Consider the following 17,847-nt stretch of genomic DNA (forward strand, 5'->3'; position numbering starts at 1 on the left):
AATCCCTGCAGCCTGAAACTGCTCGTCACCGGGAGGTCAATCCTACTGACAATCAGCTGCTTGTGCTAATCAGGCTGTGCTGAAGCTGAAACAAGCTCTTTGCTGTTTGCTAAAAGGAGGCAAATTGCTGGGAGGAAGAGGCAAATTTCTCCCTCCCCCTTTTTTTTTCCTCCCCAAAAGCTAGGTGCATCTTATACTTCGGAGTGCTTTATACTCCGAAAAATATGGTAGATAGTAATGCGGAATCATAGAAATACTAAACAACTGTGAAGTTTAATGATATTAAGATAATCCAATGACCAGTTGGGTTATCCTTTGGGAGAAAAGTAGTGCAGTCTGATGTGAACAAAATGAACATTAAAGTTTTTATCCCAATTCTGGACTTTCTAAAAGAGTATTATAGATAGAAAAATAATTGCCATGGCAAACTAAGTTCAATGATAAATCAATATTTACTTAACCTAAACAAATAAATTTTCCAGTATGCATTCCTGTAACATTCGAAATGTGGCTGTTTTAATTATACACCTGCATGGACATGTTTTTTTTCTTATTTATCGGGAAAAAAGGGAGAAAAGTCCCCAGTCAGAGATTAGATCAACTCAAACATTCAAGGTCAAACCTTAATACAACATGAAATTCAAAACCCACCCACCAACCCCCAGTTCTCTATCAAATGGAAAATAAATGTCAGATTACATTTATTTATTTAGTTTTTAGCCTACTGTGGGATTTTATTTTATTTTATTGGATATACATCAAAATCATTATATGAGCAGTGAGGTATCTGGGTATCATTCATTTAAATACAAATAATAATAGTAATATTAATATTTTATTGTTGTCCATACTGTATTGAATGATTTAGAACAACAGAGAACTTACACAAGGCTGTTATTTCTGGATTATAGTTCTGCCCTTAACACCATTCTACCCAAAAGATTCTTTCTTAAAATGTCCAATTTGGGTATAAATCAGAAGATTTATTTGTGGATAAAAGATTTTCTGACAGATAGGCCACAGTAATAAGGATGGGCTCTCACCATTCTTCTACAGGAGCCCCCCAGGGTTGTGTGCTAAGCCCTTTTCTTTATTCTTTGTACAGACATGACATGACTGCACCCCATTGTATAACACCAATGCAATTATTAAATTTGCAGATGACACGACAATGGTGGGGCTCATTAATAAGAACAATGAGTCTGCTTATAGAAAGGAAGTACAAGGGCTGACACTGTGGTGTAAAGAAAATAATTTTATACTTAACATCAAAAAAATTAAAGAACTCATAATTGATTTCAGGAGGAAGAGAGATGTATATTTATCATTGTGCAAGTGAAACTCAAAAAATTAGAATATCGTGCAAAAGTTCATTTATTTCAGTAATGCAACTTAAAAGGTGAAATTAATATATGAGGTAGACTCATAACATGCAAAGCAAGATAGTTCAAGCCATGATTTGTCATAATTAAGATGATTATGGCTTATAGCTCATGAAAACCCCAAATCCACAATCTCAGAAAATTAGAATATTGTGAAAAGGCTCAATATTTTAGGCTCAAAGTGTCCCACTCTAATCAGCTAATTAAGCCATAACACCTGCAAAGGGTTCCTGAGCCTTTAAATGGTCTCTCAGTCTGGTTCAGTAGGAATCACAATCGTGGGAAAGACTGCTGACCTGACAGTTGTGCAGAAAACCATCACTGACACCCTCCATAAGGAAGGAAAGCCTCAAAAGGTAATTGCAAAAGAAATTGGATGTTCCCAAAGTGCTGTATCAAAGCACATTAATAGAAAGTTATGTGGAAAGGAAAAGTGTGGAAGAAAAAGGTGCACAAGCAGCAGGGAAGACTGCAGTCTCGAGAGGATTGTCAGGAAAAGGCCATTCAAAAGTGTTGGGGACTTTCACAAGGAGTGGACTGAGGCTGGAGTCAGTGCATTAAGAGCCACCACACACAGACGGATCCTGGACATGGGCTTCCAATGTCGTATGCCTCTTGTCAAGCCGCTCCTGAACAACAAACGTCAGATGCGTCTTACCTGGGCTATCGAAAAACAGAACTGGTCTGTTGCTCAGTGGTCCAAAGTCCTCTTTTCTGATGAGAGCAACTTTTGCATCTCATTTGGAAACCAAGGACTCAGAGTCTGGAGGAAGAATGGAGAGGCACATACTGCAAGATACTTGAAGTCCAGTGTGAAGTTTCCAGTCTGTGTTGATTTGGGGAGCCATGTCATCTTCTGGTGTTGGTCCACTGTGCTTCATTAAGTCCAGGCTCAATGCAGCCGTCTGGCAGGAGATTTTGGAGCACTTCATGCTTCCTTCCACAGATGAGCTTTATGGGGATGCTGACTTCATTTTCCAGCAGGACTTGGCACCTGCCCACATTGCCAAAAGCACCAAAACCTGGTTTAATGACCATGGGATTACTGTGCTTGATTGGCCAGAAACTCGCCTGACCTAAACCCCAAAGAGAATCTATGGCATTGCCAAGAGAAAGATGAGAGACATGAGACCGAACAATGCAGAAGAGCTGAAGGCCGCTATTGAAGCATCCTGGTCTTCCATAACACCTTAGCAGTGCCACAGGCTGATAGTTTCCATGCCACACCGCATTGAGGCAGTAATTGCTGCAAAAGGGGCCCAAACCAAGTACTGAATACATATGCACGCTTATACTTTTCAGAAGTCCGATACTGTTCTATGTACAATCCTTGTTTTATTGATTGCATGTAGTATTCTAATTTTCTGAGATTGTGGATTTGGGGTTTTCAAGAGCTGTAAGCCATAATCATCACAATTATGACAAATCACGGCTTGAACTATCTTGCTTTGCATGTAATGAGTCTATCTCATATATTAGTTCCACCTTTTAAGTTGCATTACTGAAATAAATGAACTTTTGCACGATATTCTAATTTTTCGAGTTTCACATGTACATAAACGGCAAAAAGGTGGAGAGGGTTGGTAGTTTTAAATTTCTGGGCACTTATATCTCGGGAGACCTCTCATGGACTATGAATGCTAACATGCTTGTGAAGAAGGCCCAGAAGAGGCTGTACTTCCTAAGAATGTTCAGGAAGATAAATCTCAGCATCTACTTCTGTCCTACTACTGCAGCATCATTGAGAATGTCCTGACACACAGCATTCTTGTATGGTATGGGAGCAGCTCTGTAGCTGACAAAAAAGCTCTACAGAGAATCATTAAAACTGCCCAGAATATCATTGGGCTCCAGCTACCAGCCCTGGACAACATCTTTGCATCTCGCTGTTTGAGGAAGTTGCACAACATTCTGAGAGACTCTTCCCATTCAACTTACAATCTTTGTGAACTGTTGCCCTCTGGCAGAAGATACAGAACAATTAAAATGTGGACCACACATTTCCTGAAGAGTTTTTATCCCAGAGCTATAACTGCATTTAACAATGAACTTAAGGACCACCATCAGTAAGTGTTGGACAGTATTACTTGGTCTGTTGTGTGGATGCTTGTGTTTTTAGGAGGCAGGGAATTTTGGGCATGGGGGGTTGGGGGATTGTCATGTGTGTGTGTGTTGGGTCTGGTCTCTGAATGTTATGTGAATTTCATTGTATGTATACTGTGTATATACATACAATGACAATAAAGAATTCAAATTCAAATTCAAAATATTTGTTACATTAATCATACTTATGTAATTATGGTATTAGACATATTTGTATTAGAGTGTGTTCCTTCTTTGTTTAGTTGTTCAGTGTTTTTGTATGCCATTCTAATAACAATCACAATATTATTACATAGTAATTCCATCTTTCTGCATCTAATATTTACATCTAGCCATTACTTTTAGTATATTATATAAAAGTATGTATAATAATATTCCCCCTTAATCTTGATTCTAGCTCTCAATAAAATTAATCTTGTATTAAACAGCATTTCTTTTCTAACCATCATCTCTTGTCCACTTTAGTATTTCAATTTTATTTTCTTAAGAGAAGTGACAAATGCTAAGTTGAAGATAAAACATAAATGTTTTCATTTAAATAGAATTATGTGCATTATTCTTATTTCTAACAGATTTCAGAGTAATTTTTAGTCATTGCTGCCTTTTCTAAAGGAATAAACTGGCTATATTTTAGAAGATTAGATTCAAAGCTAAGGACATCTAATTAACATTACAACCTAACCTTATTATTAAAGCTTATGTTGTTATTTTATAACAGGGGTGTCCAACTTGATTTCATTGAGGTCTGCATCAGGATTGTGTTTAACCTTGGAAGGGCCAGGATGGGCGTCATCAGAGTGGGCATGGCCAGCTGGACATCACTTGTGTTGGAGGCATCTGTGGTGGCCCAAGTGCTCTGCCGGTGAAAACAGGTTCCTGAGCCCTGTTTTCGGTGTGACAGCCTCCTACCACCATGAAAATGGAGCTATGGGGGGCTGCATGTGGCCCCTCCAAACTCCATTTTCATTGGCAGAGGGTGCAGGAGGCCATCATGGCCAAAAACAAAGCCTGGGAGAGCCATGTGTGGTCCTCCTGAGCTCTGTTTTCACTAGTAAAGGCACCGCAGGCCAGTCGTTCCCTGTTTCCAGGACAGCCCCATGAGCCAGATCTAAGCACCACGTGGATCAGATGTGGCCCATGGGCCTTGAGTTTGACAACGAAAGTTTTATAACAATGAAATTATTCATGAATCAAATTGGATAGGTAAGTGACCAATAAAATAGTGAAAAAATAGCCATTTTCAAAGTTTGAACATAACACATTCTTCATAATTTTCATATTTACATAACACGTTCAAGTTTCTATTTCTCCTTTCTTTTGAATTCTGATGAGCGTATCTATTCAAAAGTATGTCTAATTAATCCTTAATTGCTTATTGCTTTGTAAGTATATTCAAGGTCAGCTGAAATATGTGAGGATGTATCACAGATCTGATCTTATTGCAAAAGGTGCTAAATTTGAATACTCATGAAATGCTCTCTTGTTATGAGGTCAATACTATATTCAGGTTTTGTTACTCAGGTTTTGTTAGTCAGAAGCAGATCTGAAGACATCTTCCTCAGAATTTCTACATCATAGCTGCAGACATTATCAAAGTTCATCTGTCAGACAATATGAATTTTCAGATGCCAACCTCATTTATAAGCTTTAATAATGAGAATAAAAAATAGCAATGAAAGAGATTGTAGAAATCCAAAACTCTAAAAGACTGTTTTAGGAATTACATTTCCAAATCAATACACTAATCTTATTCAGTACCTTTCTTTAAAAAAAATAAAAGATTAAGTTTGAAAGTTGTAGAACTTATCATTATTCAACAAAATTCTACCTGCACCGTAATAATGGGGCCCCCATTCTGATAAAGGTGAGGCTTCATCTTTGGTAATAAGACCCCCATCCATCTTCCTACAGCTGCTAAATAGTCTGAAAAAATATAACAGACAGTTAGAATATAGTATTTGTATGTTTCAATTTTGTTGTCTATTTATCTCTCAAAGCAATTTTTAGGCATGTCAAATTTTTCAACTTTCAATTTCCAATTAGGAAATTGAGCACCCATTAGGGGTGCTCAAAAGTTGTGACATGCCTTGGGAATTGTAAAGATATTGTGGTTACTTTGATATAATTTAGATGTGCTTGGTAAGTAACTACATAAATATCATAATTTTTAACATTTTGTTTGTTTCATTTGATTATAAAATATTATAAGTAATCCATTCATAATTTAAAAGACCATATTCATTAAAACATTTATTTAAAATTCATTAAATCAAATCTCAGGGGAAAGAGTATTCCAGAGAAGGTTCAGAATGCAAGTAAACCAAAATTCTTGGAAGTACCATTGTGGCAGCACTGAAAAAAGTGACCTTTGATCAGCCCTCACATTTACAACCAGCAACCAGCAGCAATGGGGAAAGCTAGATTCACTTAACAACTATATTCTTTGCTTAATAATAGCAAAAAAGTTTGTAAAATGAGACACAACTCACTTCATAACCTCATTGCTCGGTGATGGAAACTCCAATTCCAGCTTGCAGTTGTAAGTTGAGAACTACCTGTATTATATTGATCTGAATGGTAGGATCACAAACTTGTGGGAACTTGTGGGATCACAAACACAAATTTCCAGGACCTAATTTTATTTTCATCATATATAAATACAGATATCATTAATACATTTTTTATGTTCTTACCTGAATCAGAAGATCTAAGAACAATTGATTCTTTTTCTAATAACCAGGCAGGCAGACCACCCTATAAAGTCAGAATAATATATATATATATATATATAAATGTTTTCTGAGGTTCTCAGATTTGTAGTGGATCTTTGGTTGTTCGGGTTTCTCGCGAAGATTCAAGTATCAGGCAACGTTGCCTAGATACTTCGAATCTTACGCGGGAGAAAACCCGAACAACCAAAGATCCACATATATATAAATATATATATAAGCACTGTCCTCATAAGTACCTCTCATATTGAACAGAATATGTTATTAAATGTTTCTCTTAATTTTGGAAGAATTGAATAAGCATATATTGAGTTTTTTAGGTCCGTCCCTCATTCCAAATATACAAAATAATATGAAAATTACAACTGAGCAAAAAAGTTGGCCTGGATTAACATTATGTGGTTCTTGTCAAAATTTTAAAAAATATGCAGATCTAAAATATACTTCCCATCTCAACTAGAACCAAAGGGTACAAAATAGTTTTAGTTCATGTCTTAATTTGCCTCAAGTAAATAATTATTGCAATGTCTTCCTTAGAAAAGAAAATGTCGATATTATTATTGCTTATGATTTTTAAATAAATAACTATATATCTCTATCCAGCCACTCAATAATCACAATTATTGTGTATGAGTTGGGCTGCACATAAATCTGTTAAATGCATACATACTGTATTACATGCATACATCTAAGTGAGTCTGATTATGAAGAACACACCTACATAAGTAAAGTCTAATTCATAAACACATAAAATTGTATTCCAAATTTCTTTTTAAGGTTCAATATTTCAATTAGACAAAACTGAAAATCACATATTTTATGACCACTGATTTGGTGTAATTAGGATTTTTCCCTAATACTGATTTTGAATTTTTTTTTACATTCCACATGATTTTTTTGTGATTTAGAAATTATTTTTTCAGTCTTCACCATGTAAGGGCAAGTCAACATGAATAAGCAAGAAAATATTTACCATGTCCCATTCTGCACATATGTAAGGCCCTGCTCTCAATATGACCAACAAGCCAATCTCATCAGCAAGTTTCAGGAAATACTCCAGATCTCTGTCATCTCTGAAGTTGTAAACTCCTGGCTCAGGTTCATGAAAGTTCCATGGAACATACCTGTAAATACCCCATATGTTACTATCATGATTTTAATTGCAATTTACAAAAAGCTCACTAGTTTAACAGCAATAGAATTGCATTTAAAATTATTTCAATTACTACCTATATTCTTTTTTGTGCAAACAAACACAGAAAGAATGACTATTCTGAAAATATATCAGGCTTTTTTGGAGAACTTCTTTTACATATAAAACTGTTACAGGCCCATGTGTTTTGCATTGCTTAGTTCACATAAGCAAAGCTACTGTATCAATGCATGACACAAGGGATTTGTTCTTCAATTGGTTCATCACAGAACTAATGCTGATTTGACCTGAGACTGATTGGCCTAAAGTCACCCATGCTTCCCTGCCTAAGATCTTCCTACTTAAGGTTTGGGTAACTTAACCATCCCACCACACTGTCTTTCATACATACTGAATATTGCTCTTATTAACTACAGATAATGTAAAGATGGTTATGTTTTAAATAATTTATTTTTATTCAGAATGTTAAAATACAAACTCCAAGAAATGAAAAACAAATACAAAAATAAAGCAAAACTGGAGAAGACAAAAAAGAAAATAAATATGCATAAAAGAAAAAAAAAACGGGAGAACTGCTTGTACGCCAAGTTGGAGAAGTGCCAGTTCTTCCAGTCCAAAATCGAGTTCCTGGGACACTGCATCTCTCCGGAAGGCATTTCCATGGAGCTGAGTAAGGTTGAGTTGTTGCTTAGTTGGCAATCTCCTCAGCAAGTGAAGAATGTCCAGAGACTCCTCGAGTTTGCCAACTATTATCAGACCTTCATCCCCAGCTTCACTTCCCTGACTGCGCCTCTCACTCGGCTCCTCCAGAAAAAGGTTCCGTTCCGGTGGGGTGTTCCTGAGTAGCAGGCATTCCAGGCTTTGAGACAGGCCTTCATGACAGAGCCAATCTTGAAGCATGCCAATCCACACCGTCCGTTCATGGTGGAAGCGGATGCATCAGATGTGGTGGTTGGTGCAGTGCTCCTCACGCCTCTGGTGGTACCCTTTTCCCTTGTGCTTATTTTTCCAGGAAGCTCAATCCTGCTGAGCGTAACTATACCATCTGGGAGAAGGAGTTACTGGCCATTAAGATGGCATTTGAGGCCTGGAAGCACCACTTGGAGGGGGTGCACCATCAAGTAGAAGTCCAGACAGACCAAGAGGGGAGTATTTCCTCCCAACAGCAGTGTAAAAATTTTAAAACAACCCTTCCCCTTTAAGAAAGTCAAGCTCCAGCACAGTACCAGCAAAGAAAAAAAACACTCAGGAGAAGCTCAGGGGACAGAAAGTTTAAGCATACTGCCATGAATGTAATAAGGGTTAATGGAGAGGCAGTTTCTGTAAGCAGAGCAATAAAGATTAGGCTAGAAACAACACCAGAATGTTTCCTGCCTTCCTCACAGGATTAGCCCTGTAAAGTGGAAAAAAACAAAAAGAGATTTCTTCCAACAGCTGATTCTCCAAACTGCTTAGAAAGTTAACAACAGGTTCTAGCGAATAGGTGAGAATCGGTAGAATCCCATCCCTGAGCATACTGCCAAAGAGCCAGCTTTGGTGGCAAAATCAGTTGTCAGCAGGAGAAAAAAAATCTCAGCATACCAACTTTGGAGGACTTCAAATGATGTAAAGAACTGTACACAAAGCATACTCCTTAACATTTAGTAGAAGACGCTATTGAGGCAAATATCAAACAGAAATCACATAATTACAGAATTGTGAGAAACGTTTGGTCCAATCCTCAGTAATGTCAGTTGGGCAACATATACATTTAAAAAATAAAGATATGGATGATGATGATGATGATGATGATGATGATGATGATGATGATGGAGGAGAAGGACGAGGAAAAGCAATCCATGAGAAGTGATTGTCCAGTCTAATTTAAAAGCTTCAGAGATTGAAATTTACAACTTCTGTGTTCCACTCTTGTACAGATTGTACCAGAGAGACAGGAATAGTGGATGCCTTGACACAATAACCAGCTTAAGAGACTCGGAAAAACTGATAATTCATAGAATTTTACCCTGTAACAGACCAATATGACCAAGGAAACAAAACCCCAGCATCCCTCTGTGTTAATTCATTGAAAAAAAGCTGGTGGAATTGCCTAGGATATGACATGATTTGACTAAAAATAAATTGGATTTAATAAATATCTCTGAAAGTCTGGTATTACTGTACCTTTTCAAATACTTTCTAACTCCATGGAATGTTAGAAAAAATATATTAAGGGGTTCAGAACTCTACCCACCCGTCTGTCTGTCTGTCTATTGTTAGCAAGATGATTTTTCAAGAGTGTAATCAAACCTGGTATGGTAGATAAGACATCTTAGATAGCAAAAATATATTCATAACATTTCTATTTTCTAACATTTCAAGACATATTTCATTTCAATTTTGTGGACATAAGCTTACATTTGTGATCCCATGGATCCCATGAAAATCTTATAAAGCTAGAAATCAACCTATGTGTCATTAATTACCTGGAAAGTTCTGTAATACAGACACAGCTTTTGTACACTTTTATATTCTCTCTCCTGAGATTCATGCAAGAGAAGTTCTGAGTCAAATTTGTTTTGCATACACAGTGTAGCAACTGGTTGTTTCTTAAATTTTTATTCGTGCTATCATGATAGATTATATGCATTTATCCCCCTCTAGTGGCTTTTAGAAATAGGATGAGTGACACCGTTCATTACAGTAGACTTTTTCAATCTTTTTACCATGGAGGAACCTTTGAAACAATATTCAGGTCTCAAGGAATTCTCACATAGAAATCATAATAAATATTAAAGAGTCTCAATATAGATAATCCTTACTTAGCAACCACAATTAGGCCAGTGATTCAGTCATTAAGTGCAGCAGTTGCTAAATAGAATAGAATACTTTATTGGCCAAGTGTGATTGGACACACAAGGAATTTGTCTTGGTTTAAATACTCTCAATACATAAAGAAAAGGTACATTCATTAAGAATCAAGAATCATAACGTACAACACTTAATGATAGTCATAGGGTACAATCAACAATCAAGTCATACTAGGAAACAATCAAGTGGGAGGGGATGGGTGAGAAGGAGTGGTGAGAAGATTAACAGTAATCTTGAGGGAATTATTTGTTCAGCAGAGTGATGGTTTTCAGGAAAAAAATGTTCTTGTGTCTAGTTGTTCTGGTGTGCAGTGCTCTATAGCATCGTTTTGAGGGAAGGAGTTGAAACAGTTTATGTCCGGGATGTGAGGGGTCTGTAAATATTTTCACAGCCCACTTTTTGACTCCTGCAGCATACAGCTCCTCAATTGAAGGCAGGTGGGTAGTAATTGTTTTTTCTGCAGTCCTAATTATCCTCTGAAGTCTGTGGCTGTCCTTTTGGGTTGCAGAATCAAACCAGACAGTTATAGAGGTGCAGATGACAGACTCAATAATTCCTCTATAAAACTGTATAAGCAGCTTCTTGGGCAGTTTGAGCTTTCTGAGTTGGTGCAGAATGAACATTCTTTATCGTGCTTTTTTGATGATGTTTTTGATGTTAGGTGTCCATTTTAGGTCTTGTGATATGATAGGACCTAGAAATTTGAAGGTCTCTACTGTTGATACTATGTTGTCTAGTATTGTAAGAGTCGGTAGCATGGAAGGGCTTCTTCTAAAGTCTACCACCATTTCTACAGTTTTGAGTGTGTTCAGTTCCAGATTGTTCCGGTTACACCATGAGGCAAGTTGTATAACCTCCTGTCTGTATGCAGATTCATCATTGTCTCGAATGAGACCAATCACTGTCATGTCATCAGCAAACTTCAGTATTTTAACAGATGGATCATTTGAGATGCAGTTATTGGTATACAGGGAGAAGTGGAGATAGCACACAGCCTTGGGGGGCCCCTGTGCTGATTGTACAGGTATCGGATGTGATTCTGCCTTCACCTGCTGCTTCCTGTCTGTTAGGAAACTTATGATCCACTTACAAGCTAGTTGGTTTAATTTACTTAGAAGAGTGTCTGGAATGATGGTATTGAATGCTGAACTGAAGTCTACAAAGAAGAAGCTAACATATTATGTTACATTATCCGTGAGCTCATCTAGGTCTGCAGAGGCATCTTCAAAAACATTCCAATCAGTGCAATCAAGGCAGGCCTGGAGCTTCAGCTTTGCCTCATCCAACCAAGTCTTCACGGATTTAATTGTTGGTTTAATGGTTTTAAGTCTTTGTCTGTAGGCAGGTACAAGGTGAATCATGCAGTGGTCAGAGTGTCCCACAGCTACTCATGGTAAAGACCTATAAGCTTCTTTTATTATTGTATAGCACTGGTCTAAAGTGTTTTTGCCTCTGGTGGGACAATTTACATGCTGGAAATATTTTGGGAGCTCTTTCCTTAAATTTGCTTGATTGAAACCTCCTAAATTGATGGGAAGGGAATCTGGGTGTTTGGCTTCAGCCTCCATAATTTGATCAGCAAGAGTTCGTAATGCCTTGTTTACACAGGCTTGTGGAGGAATATACACAGCTATTGGGAGAGTAAAATGGCTTGCAGTTGATGTGTAAAGACTAAGTTTTCATCATAAAACTTATACAGTATATTATAGTTATATCCTGAGACCAGCTGTTGTTGATATATAAACATAATCCTCCACCCTTTGTTTTACCTGATGTCTCTTCAATTCTGTCTGATCTAAATGTCTGAAATCCTGGGATGTATATGGTGTTGTCTCCATGAATTTGTGGATTAAGCCAGGTTTCAGTAAAACAAAGAACAGCTGAATTATAAAAAACAGAATTCCATCTATTTAAGAGATGAATTTCATCCATCTTGTTAGCCAGTGAGCATAAATTCATCAGAAAGATTGAAGGGAGAGGAGGTTTTTTCCCTTTATTCCTTAGTCTGTTTAAAATTCCTGCTCATTTACCTCGTCTCCTCTTCCAGTGCTATCGCTTCTTGCTTTCTTTGTTGTAATCCATAGCACCCGGGAATTGGTTAGAATCTCCTCTGCATTTGCAAAGACAGGTGAGGGTGGGGAATCAGAAAGCTGCTCCTTAAGGAAACATTGCCTAATTCTTAGCAGATGGTCTTGTGAGTATGAAATCCGTAGTGAATTGCAGATAATAATAAGGAATAAAGAAACCATTAGAGAGCATTTCACCGAGGCAGCCGTCGTCGGCGCCATCTTGGTAATGAGAACACGATTGTGCTTTCTTCAGCTTTCTTTTTCTTTAGACACCTGGGATGATTATAAATACAAGGACTGATTGTAAAGTTACTTTTTTTCACCTTCGTAACTCAATTGTCACTAAATGAGACAGTTGCTAAATAAGGACTATCTGTATAATACAATCTGTATTTTACAGCATTTTTTAACAGATTAACAGAGCTGGAAGAGACCTTGTAGGGTCATCTAGTCCAACCCACCGCCCAAGCAGGAGACCCTACAGCATTTCTGACAAATGGCAGTCCAATCTCTTCTTGAACGTCTCAAGTGATGAAGCTTCCACAATTTCTAAAGGCAAGCTGTTCCATTGGTTGATAGTTCTATCAGAAAATCTCTCCTTATTTCCAGGTTAAGTCTCTCCTTGTTCAGCTTCTATCCATTATTCCTTTCTGGCCTACAAGTGCTTTAGAAAATAGCTTGACCCCTTCCTCTCTGTGGTAGCCCCTCAAATATTGGAACACTGCTTTCATGTCTCCCTTGGTCCTTCTCTTCACTAGACTAGCCAAGCCCAGTTCCTGTAACTGTTCTTCATATGTTTGTCTCCAGTCCCCTAATCATCCTGGTTGCACTTCTCTGCACTCTTTCTAGAGTCTCAAAATCTTTTATACAATGTGGTGACCAAAACTGGATGCAGTACTCTAGGTGAGGTCTTACTAAGGCTCTATAGAGTGGTATTAGTAGCTCACTTGATCTTGATTGTATCCCTCTATTAATGTAAGGATTGCATTGGCTTTTTTGGCTGCCGCTGCACATTGCTGGCTCATATTTAGCTGTTCGTATTTATTTGTTCACTAAGACTCCAAGATCTCTCTCACAGTTAACTGCTATTAAACCAGGTTTCACCCAACCTATATATGTCCTTTTGGTTTGGGTTTTTTTTTTTTTGCCTAGGTGTAGGACTTAACTTTTCTCTACATTGAATTTCAATTTCATTTGTTTCCTAGTATGATTTGATTGCTTATTGTACCCTATGACTATTATAAAGGGTAGTACCTTAATGATTCTTGACGAATGTATCTTTTCTTTTATGTACACTGAGAGCATATGCACCAAGACAAATTCCTTGTGTGTCCAATCACACTTGGCCAATAAATAATTCTATTCTATTCTGTTCTGTTAGATAGGGGCCCAGTGTTCAAGTCTGTCAAGATTCATTCTAGAGTGTTAGCTATTCCTGCCAGCTTAGTATCATCATGGCCAAAGGCGTATATTATAGGCCACCCAATCAAGCAGAAAAAAATAGATGTCCTTTTTGCCAGCCAACTAACAAACATATGCAGTTAACACACAACTATAGTAATGGGAGACTTCAATTATCCTGATATCAATTGGAAAACTAATTCTGCACCAAGTGAGAAATCAAATGAGTTCCTTACCAACCTAGCTGACAACTTTGTTGTCCGAAAGGTAGAGGGTGAAACTAGAGGGACAGCCATACTGGACTTAATTCTTACAGAGAAGATTGGACTGCCATTTGTCAGAAATGGTGTAGGGTCTCCCACTTGGACTAGATGACCTACACAGTCCCTTCCAACTCTGATTATCTGTATCTGTATCTGCAAATTTGGTAAGTTCCCTTTCTATTCCCTCGTCTAAGTCATTTATGAAGATATTGAAGAGTACTGGGCCTAAGATGGAACCTTGTGGCAGCCCACTGCTTACTTCCCTCCATATCGACATAGACCCATTAAGGACTACTTGTTGAGTATGGTTTGTTACAAATCCATCTTGTGGTGATGCTATCTATCTCACGATTTTGTAACTTACCAAGAATAAGTTTGGTGTCTCTTTTGTCAAATGCCTTGCTGAAATCTAAGTATATTATGTCCACGTATTTCACTGGTCTACTAATTTAGTCACTATGTTGAAGATGAAATAAGATTGGTTTGGCATGATCTCTTTTTAACAAACCCATGCTGACTGCTAGCTATTACTTTACTTGTTTCTAGATATTGGAAGATCTGTTTGTTTGTTTTTTACTATATTTTCCAGTATCTTCCAGGATAGTGATGTTAGGCTGATTAATCTGTAGTTTCCTGGGTCTATTTTATTTCCCTTTTTTGAAGATGGGAACCACAATCAGCTCTTTTCCAGTCCTCTGGTAGTTCCCCGGTGCTCCAGGGTTTTTGAAAGATGTGGTGCAGTGCTTCTGAGATGACCCCTGCTCCTTTAGAACCCTGGGTGTAATCCATCAGATCCCAATGATTTGTGTTCATGGAGATCAAACAGGTGTTCTCTTAATATTTTTTTGTGTGTGCTTATTTTAACTTTTATTTCTAGTCTGTCTTTTAGTTATGCTTTTGGTAGGTTGGACTACAGGTTTTTTTTGCGTGAAGATCGATGCAAAGAATGAGTTAAGCAGCTCTGCTTTCTCTGTGTTGCCTGTTATTTCCTGGCCATCTTCTCTTTAGTGAACCAATTGTTTCCTTGATTTTTTTTTCTTTTTATTTATATGTTGGAAGAAACTTTTTTTATTATCTTTGACTTTTGTTTCAAGTTTTTGTTCATTCTGAGCCTTTGCTTTCCTGACTTCATCTTTGCAGATTCTGGCTATCTGCTGATATTCTGCCTTAGTCTTTCCATTTTTTGTACTTGTCCTTTTTGTCTTTCAATTTGTCAGAGAGATCTTTGTGCAGCCATGCTGTTTCTTCTTGGATTTCTTGTTTTTCTTTCTCAGTGGTATTGTGCTGGTCTGGGCTTCTATGATAGTACTTTTCAGAGTTTCCCAAGATTCTTGAGTCGTTTTCCCCTTTAGGATTTTCATCCAAGGAATCTTTCCCGAGTTCTCTCTGGGTTCATTGAAATCAGCTCTTTTAAAATCTAACATTCTGGTGTCATTATGTTCTAATTGCTTGTGTTTGTGTTATATTGAATTCTAGTATGACATGGTCACTCTCACCCAACATTCCTGCAGTCTCAACTCCCTCTATAATGTCTTCTCTGTTTGTAAATATTAAGTCCAGTATGGCTGTCCCTTTAGTCCCCTCCTCTACTTTTTGGACAACAAAGTTATCAGCTAGGTTGATTAGGAACCTATTTGATTTCTCACTTGGTGCAGAATTAGTTTTCTAATTGATATCAGGGTAATTGAAGTCCCCCATTACTATTGTAGTGTGTGTTTCCTACATATATTTGTTAGTTGTTTGACAAAAGGAAACATATTTTTTCTGTTTGATTGGGTGGCCTATGATCACCTATGGCCATGTCATTCTTTTTTTCTTTTATATTGAGTTATATACATTCTAGAATGTTTTCGTCTTTGGTTTCATGCATTTCTGTAGCAATATAGTGGTCCTTACATGATGTCAGATCTGTGTATCTGCCATTTTTTAAAATATATATATAAACGTTTTTATTTTTTAGGACAAACATATACAAACAAAACATAAAAACATAAAGACATCTTCCAGTTATATACATACAATGTGTCAGTTGATTACAAATCTTTTGTGCTATCTTTTCATAGTTATTACTCACAGTTTATATAAATTCTCACATTGTCAAACTGACATATTTATATATTTATCAATTATTAATCATTCATGACTGAACTACTTATTCCATCATTTTACATGAGATATTCTATATTTTACTTTGAAATTTATATTATATTTTCATCCAATGTTTATATATATCTATATTATACAGTATTTTATATCAATCTATTAAACTTCTATTACAAACTTTTCTAGTCTATTACATTACCATATCTTTTTATCCAACCATTGATAAAACAAATCCCATATCATATAAAATTGTTTATCTTCTTGTTCTCTAATTTCAAAGGTCAATTTACTCATTTCAGCACAGTGCATAATTTTCTTAATAACTTCCTCCTGACATAGGTATTTTTTCATTTTTCCAATTCTTAGCAAATACAATTCTAGCCGCTGTTAAAACATTTACAATCGAATATTTCAATTCTTTATTGTATATTTCCAGTATAATTCCCAGTAAAAATATCTCTGGTGTAAAGCCTATGTGTTGTTTTATCATTTTTTCCAACCATGTGTGGATTTTAGTCCAATATCTTTTTGCATCGAGACATGTCCACCACATATGGTAATATGAACCAGGTATCTGATGACATTTCCAACATTTATCCAATTTGTTCTTAAACATTCTCACAATTCTCATCGGGGGTAGATGCCACCTGTAAAACATCTTATACAAATTTTCTTTATAAGCAATTGACATTGTCATTTTATAATTTTGAGACCACAATTTTTGCCATTTCTCTAAATCAACCCCATATCCAAAAATTTTCCCCCAATCAATCATTGTTTCTTTAACTTGTTTTTCCTCTAATTTAAATTCTAAGTGTCCATAGTTTTAATTACCTTTTCATCAGTACCCATCAAAATTTTATCCAAATCAGTCAACTTATCATAGACACCTTCTGTTTTAAGATCTTAATCAAATCTAGATTGTATTTGAAAATATGAAAACCCATTCATTTTTATACCTTGTTCTTCCAACTCTTGCATAGATTTCAGCTCACCCTTTTCATTCAATATCTCATCATATCTGTTTGTTCCTTTTTATACATTATTGGATAAGAAAAAGCTTCAATAGTAGATATCCATAATGGGATTTTTAAGTAATATTATCTTTTTATCTTCTTCCAATTTAAAAACAATGTCTCTTGAATATGATGTCTTTTAAAATACCCCTGTGTTTTAGTTCCCTTATACCAGAGGAAGGTATGCCATCCTAACAGCAAGTCATGTCCTTCTAAGGTCATTAATCTACTGTTCCTTAATGTTATTCATTCCTTTACCCACATCAAATTTGTCACCTGATAATATAATTCCCAGTTGGGCAAGGCAAAGCCTCCTTTTATTCTTGCATCTTGTAACAGTCTGAGTTTTATTCTCCCTTTCTTACCCTGCCAGATGTATTTCAACACAGTTTTATTTAAGTCTTCAAAAAACTCTTTCCCTAATCGAATTGGAATTGTCTGGAATAGTTATAAAATTCTAGGCAATACATTCATCTTAATTGTAGATATTCTCCCAATCAATGGTAGTTGAAATTTTCCCATTTTGTCAAGTCTGTCACAATCTGCTGTTTGAGTTTAAAATAGTTATCCTCCTTCAATGTACTACATCTTGGTGTAATATATATCTCTAAATACTTGACCTTATTTGTGACCTGTACCGTATTTCCCCATGTATAAGCACCCCCTTTGTATAAGCCACCCCCCCAATTTTTGGACTGTGAAGTTTTGAAAAAAATATTTTATTAGAGAAACAAGTTATGAAGAAAGAAAATTTACAAAGAAACAAAATTCTACGTCT

The 17,847-nt window shown here is 36.5% G+C and overlaps 1 protein-coding gene across 7 annotated transcripts in view; it reads right to left on the reverse strand.

Annotated features, from left to right (window-relative positions):
• GLB1 (galactosidase beta 1) overlaps nucleotides 1-17,847 on the reverse strand; it is a 169,978-nt gene that overhangs the window by 77,406 nt on the left and 74,725 nt on the right. For all 7 annotated transcript variants that reach the window (XM_087918488.1, XM_087918485.1, XM_087918486.1 and 4 more), the window contains exons 3-5: nucleotides 7,188-7,338; nucleotides 6,179-6,239; nucleotides 5,314-5,408 (exon numbers count right to left, since the gene is read on the reverse strand). In XM_087918488.1, the coding sequence (XP_087774614.1) occupies nucleotides 5,314-5,408; nucleotides 6,179-6,239; nucleotides 7,188-7,338 (307 nt within the window). The remainder of the gene's footprint in view (nucleotides 1-5,313; nucleotides 5,409-6,178; nucleotides 6,240-7,187; nucleotides 7,339-17,847) is intronic.

Source organism: Pseudonaja textilis, chromosome Z (genome assembly GCF_049901715.1).
Source record: "Pseudonaja textilis isolate UNSWEBS1 chromosome Z, rPseTex1.2, whole genome shotgun sequence".
Lineage (NCBI taxonomy): Eukaryota > Metazoa > Chordata > Lepidosauria > Squamata > Elapidae > Pseudonaja > Pseudonaja textilis.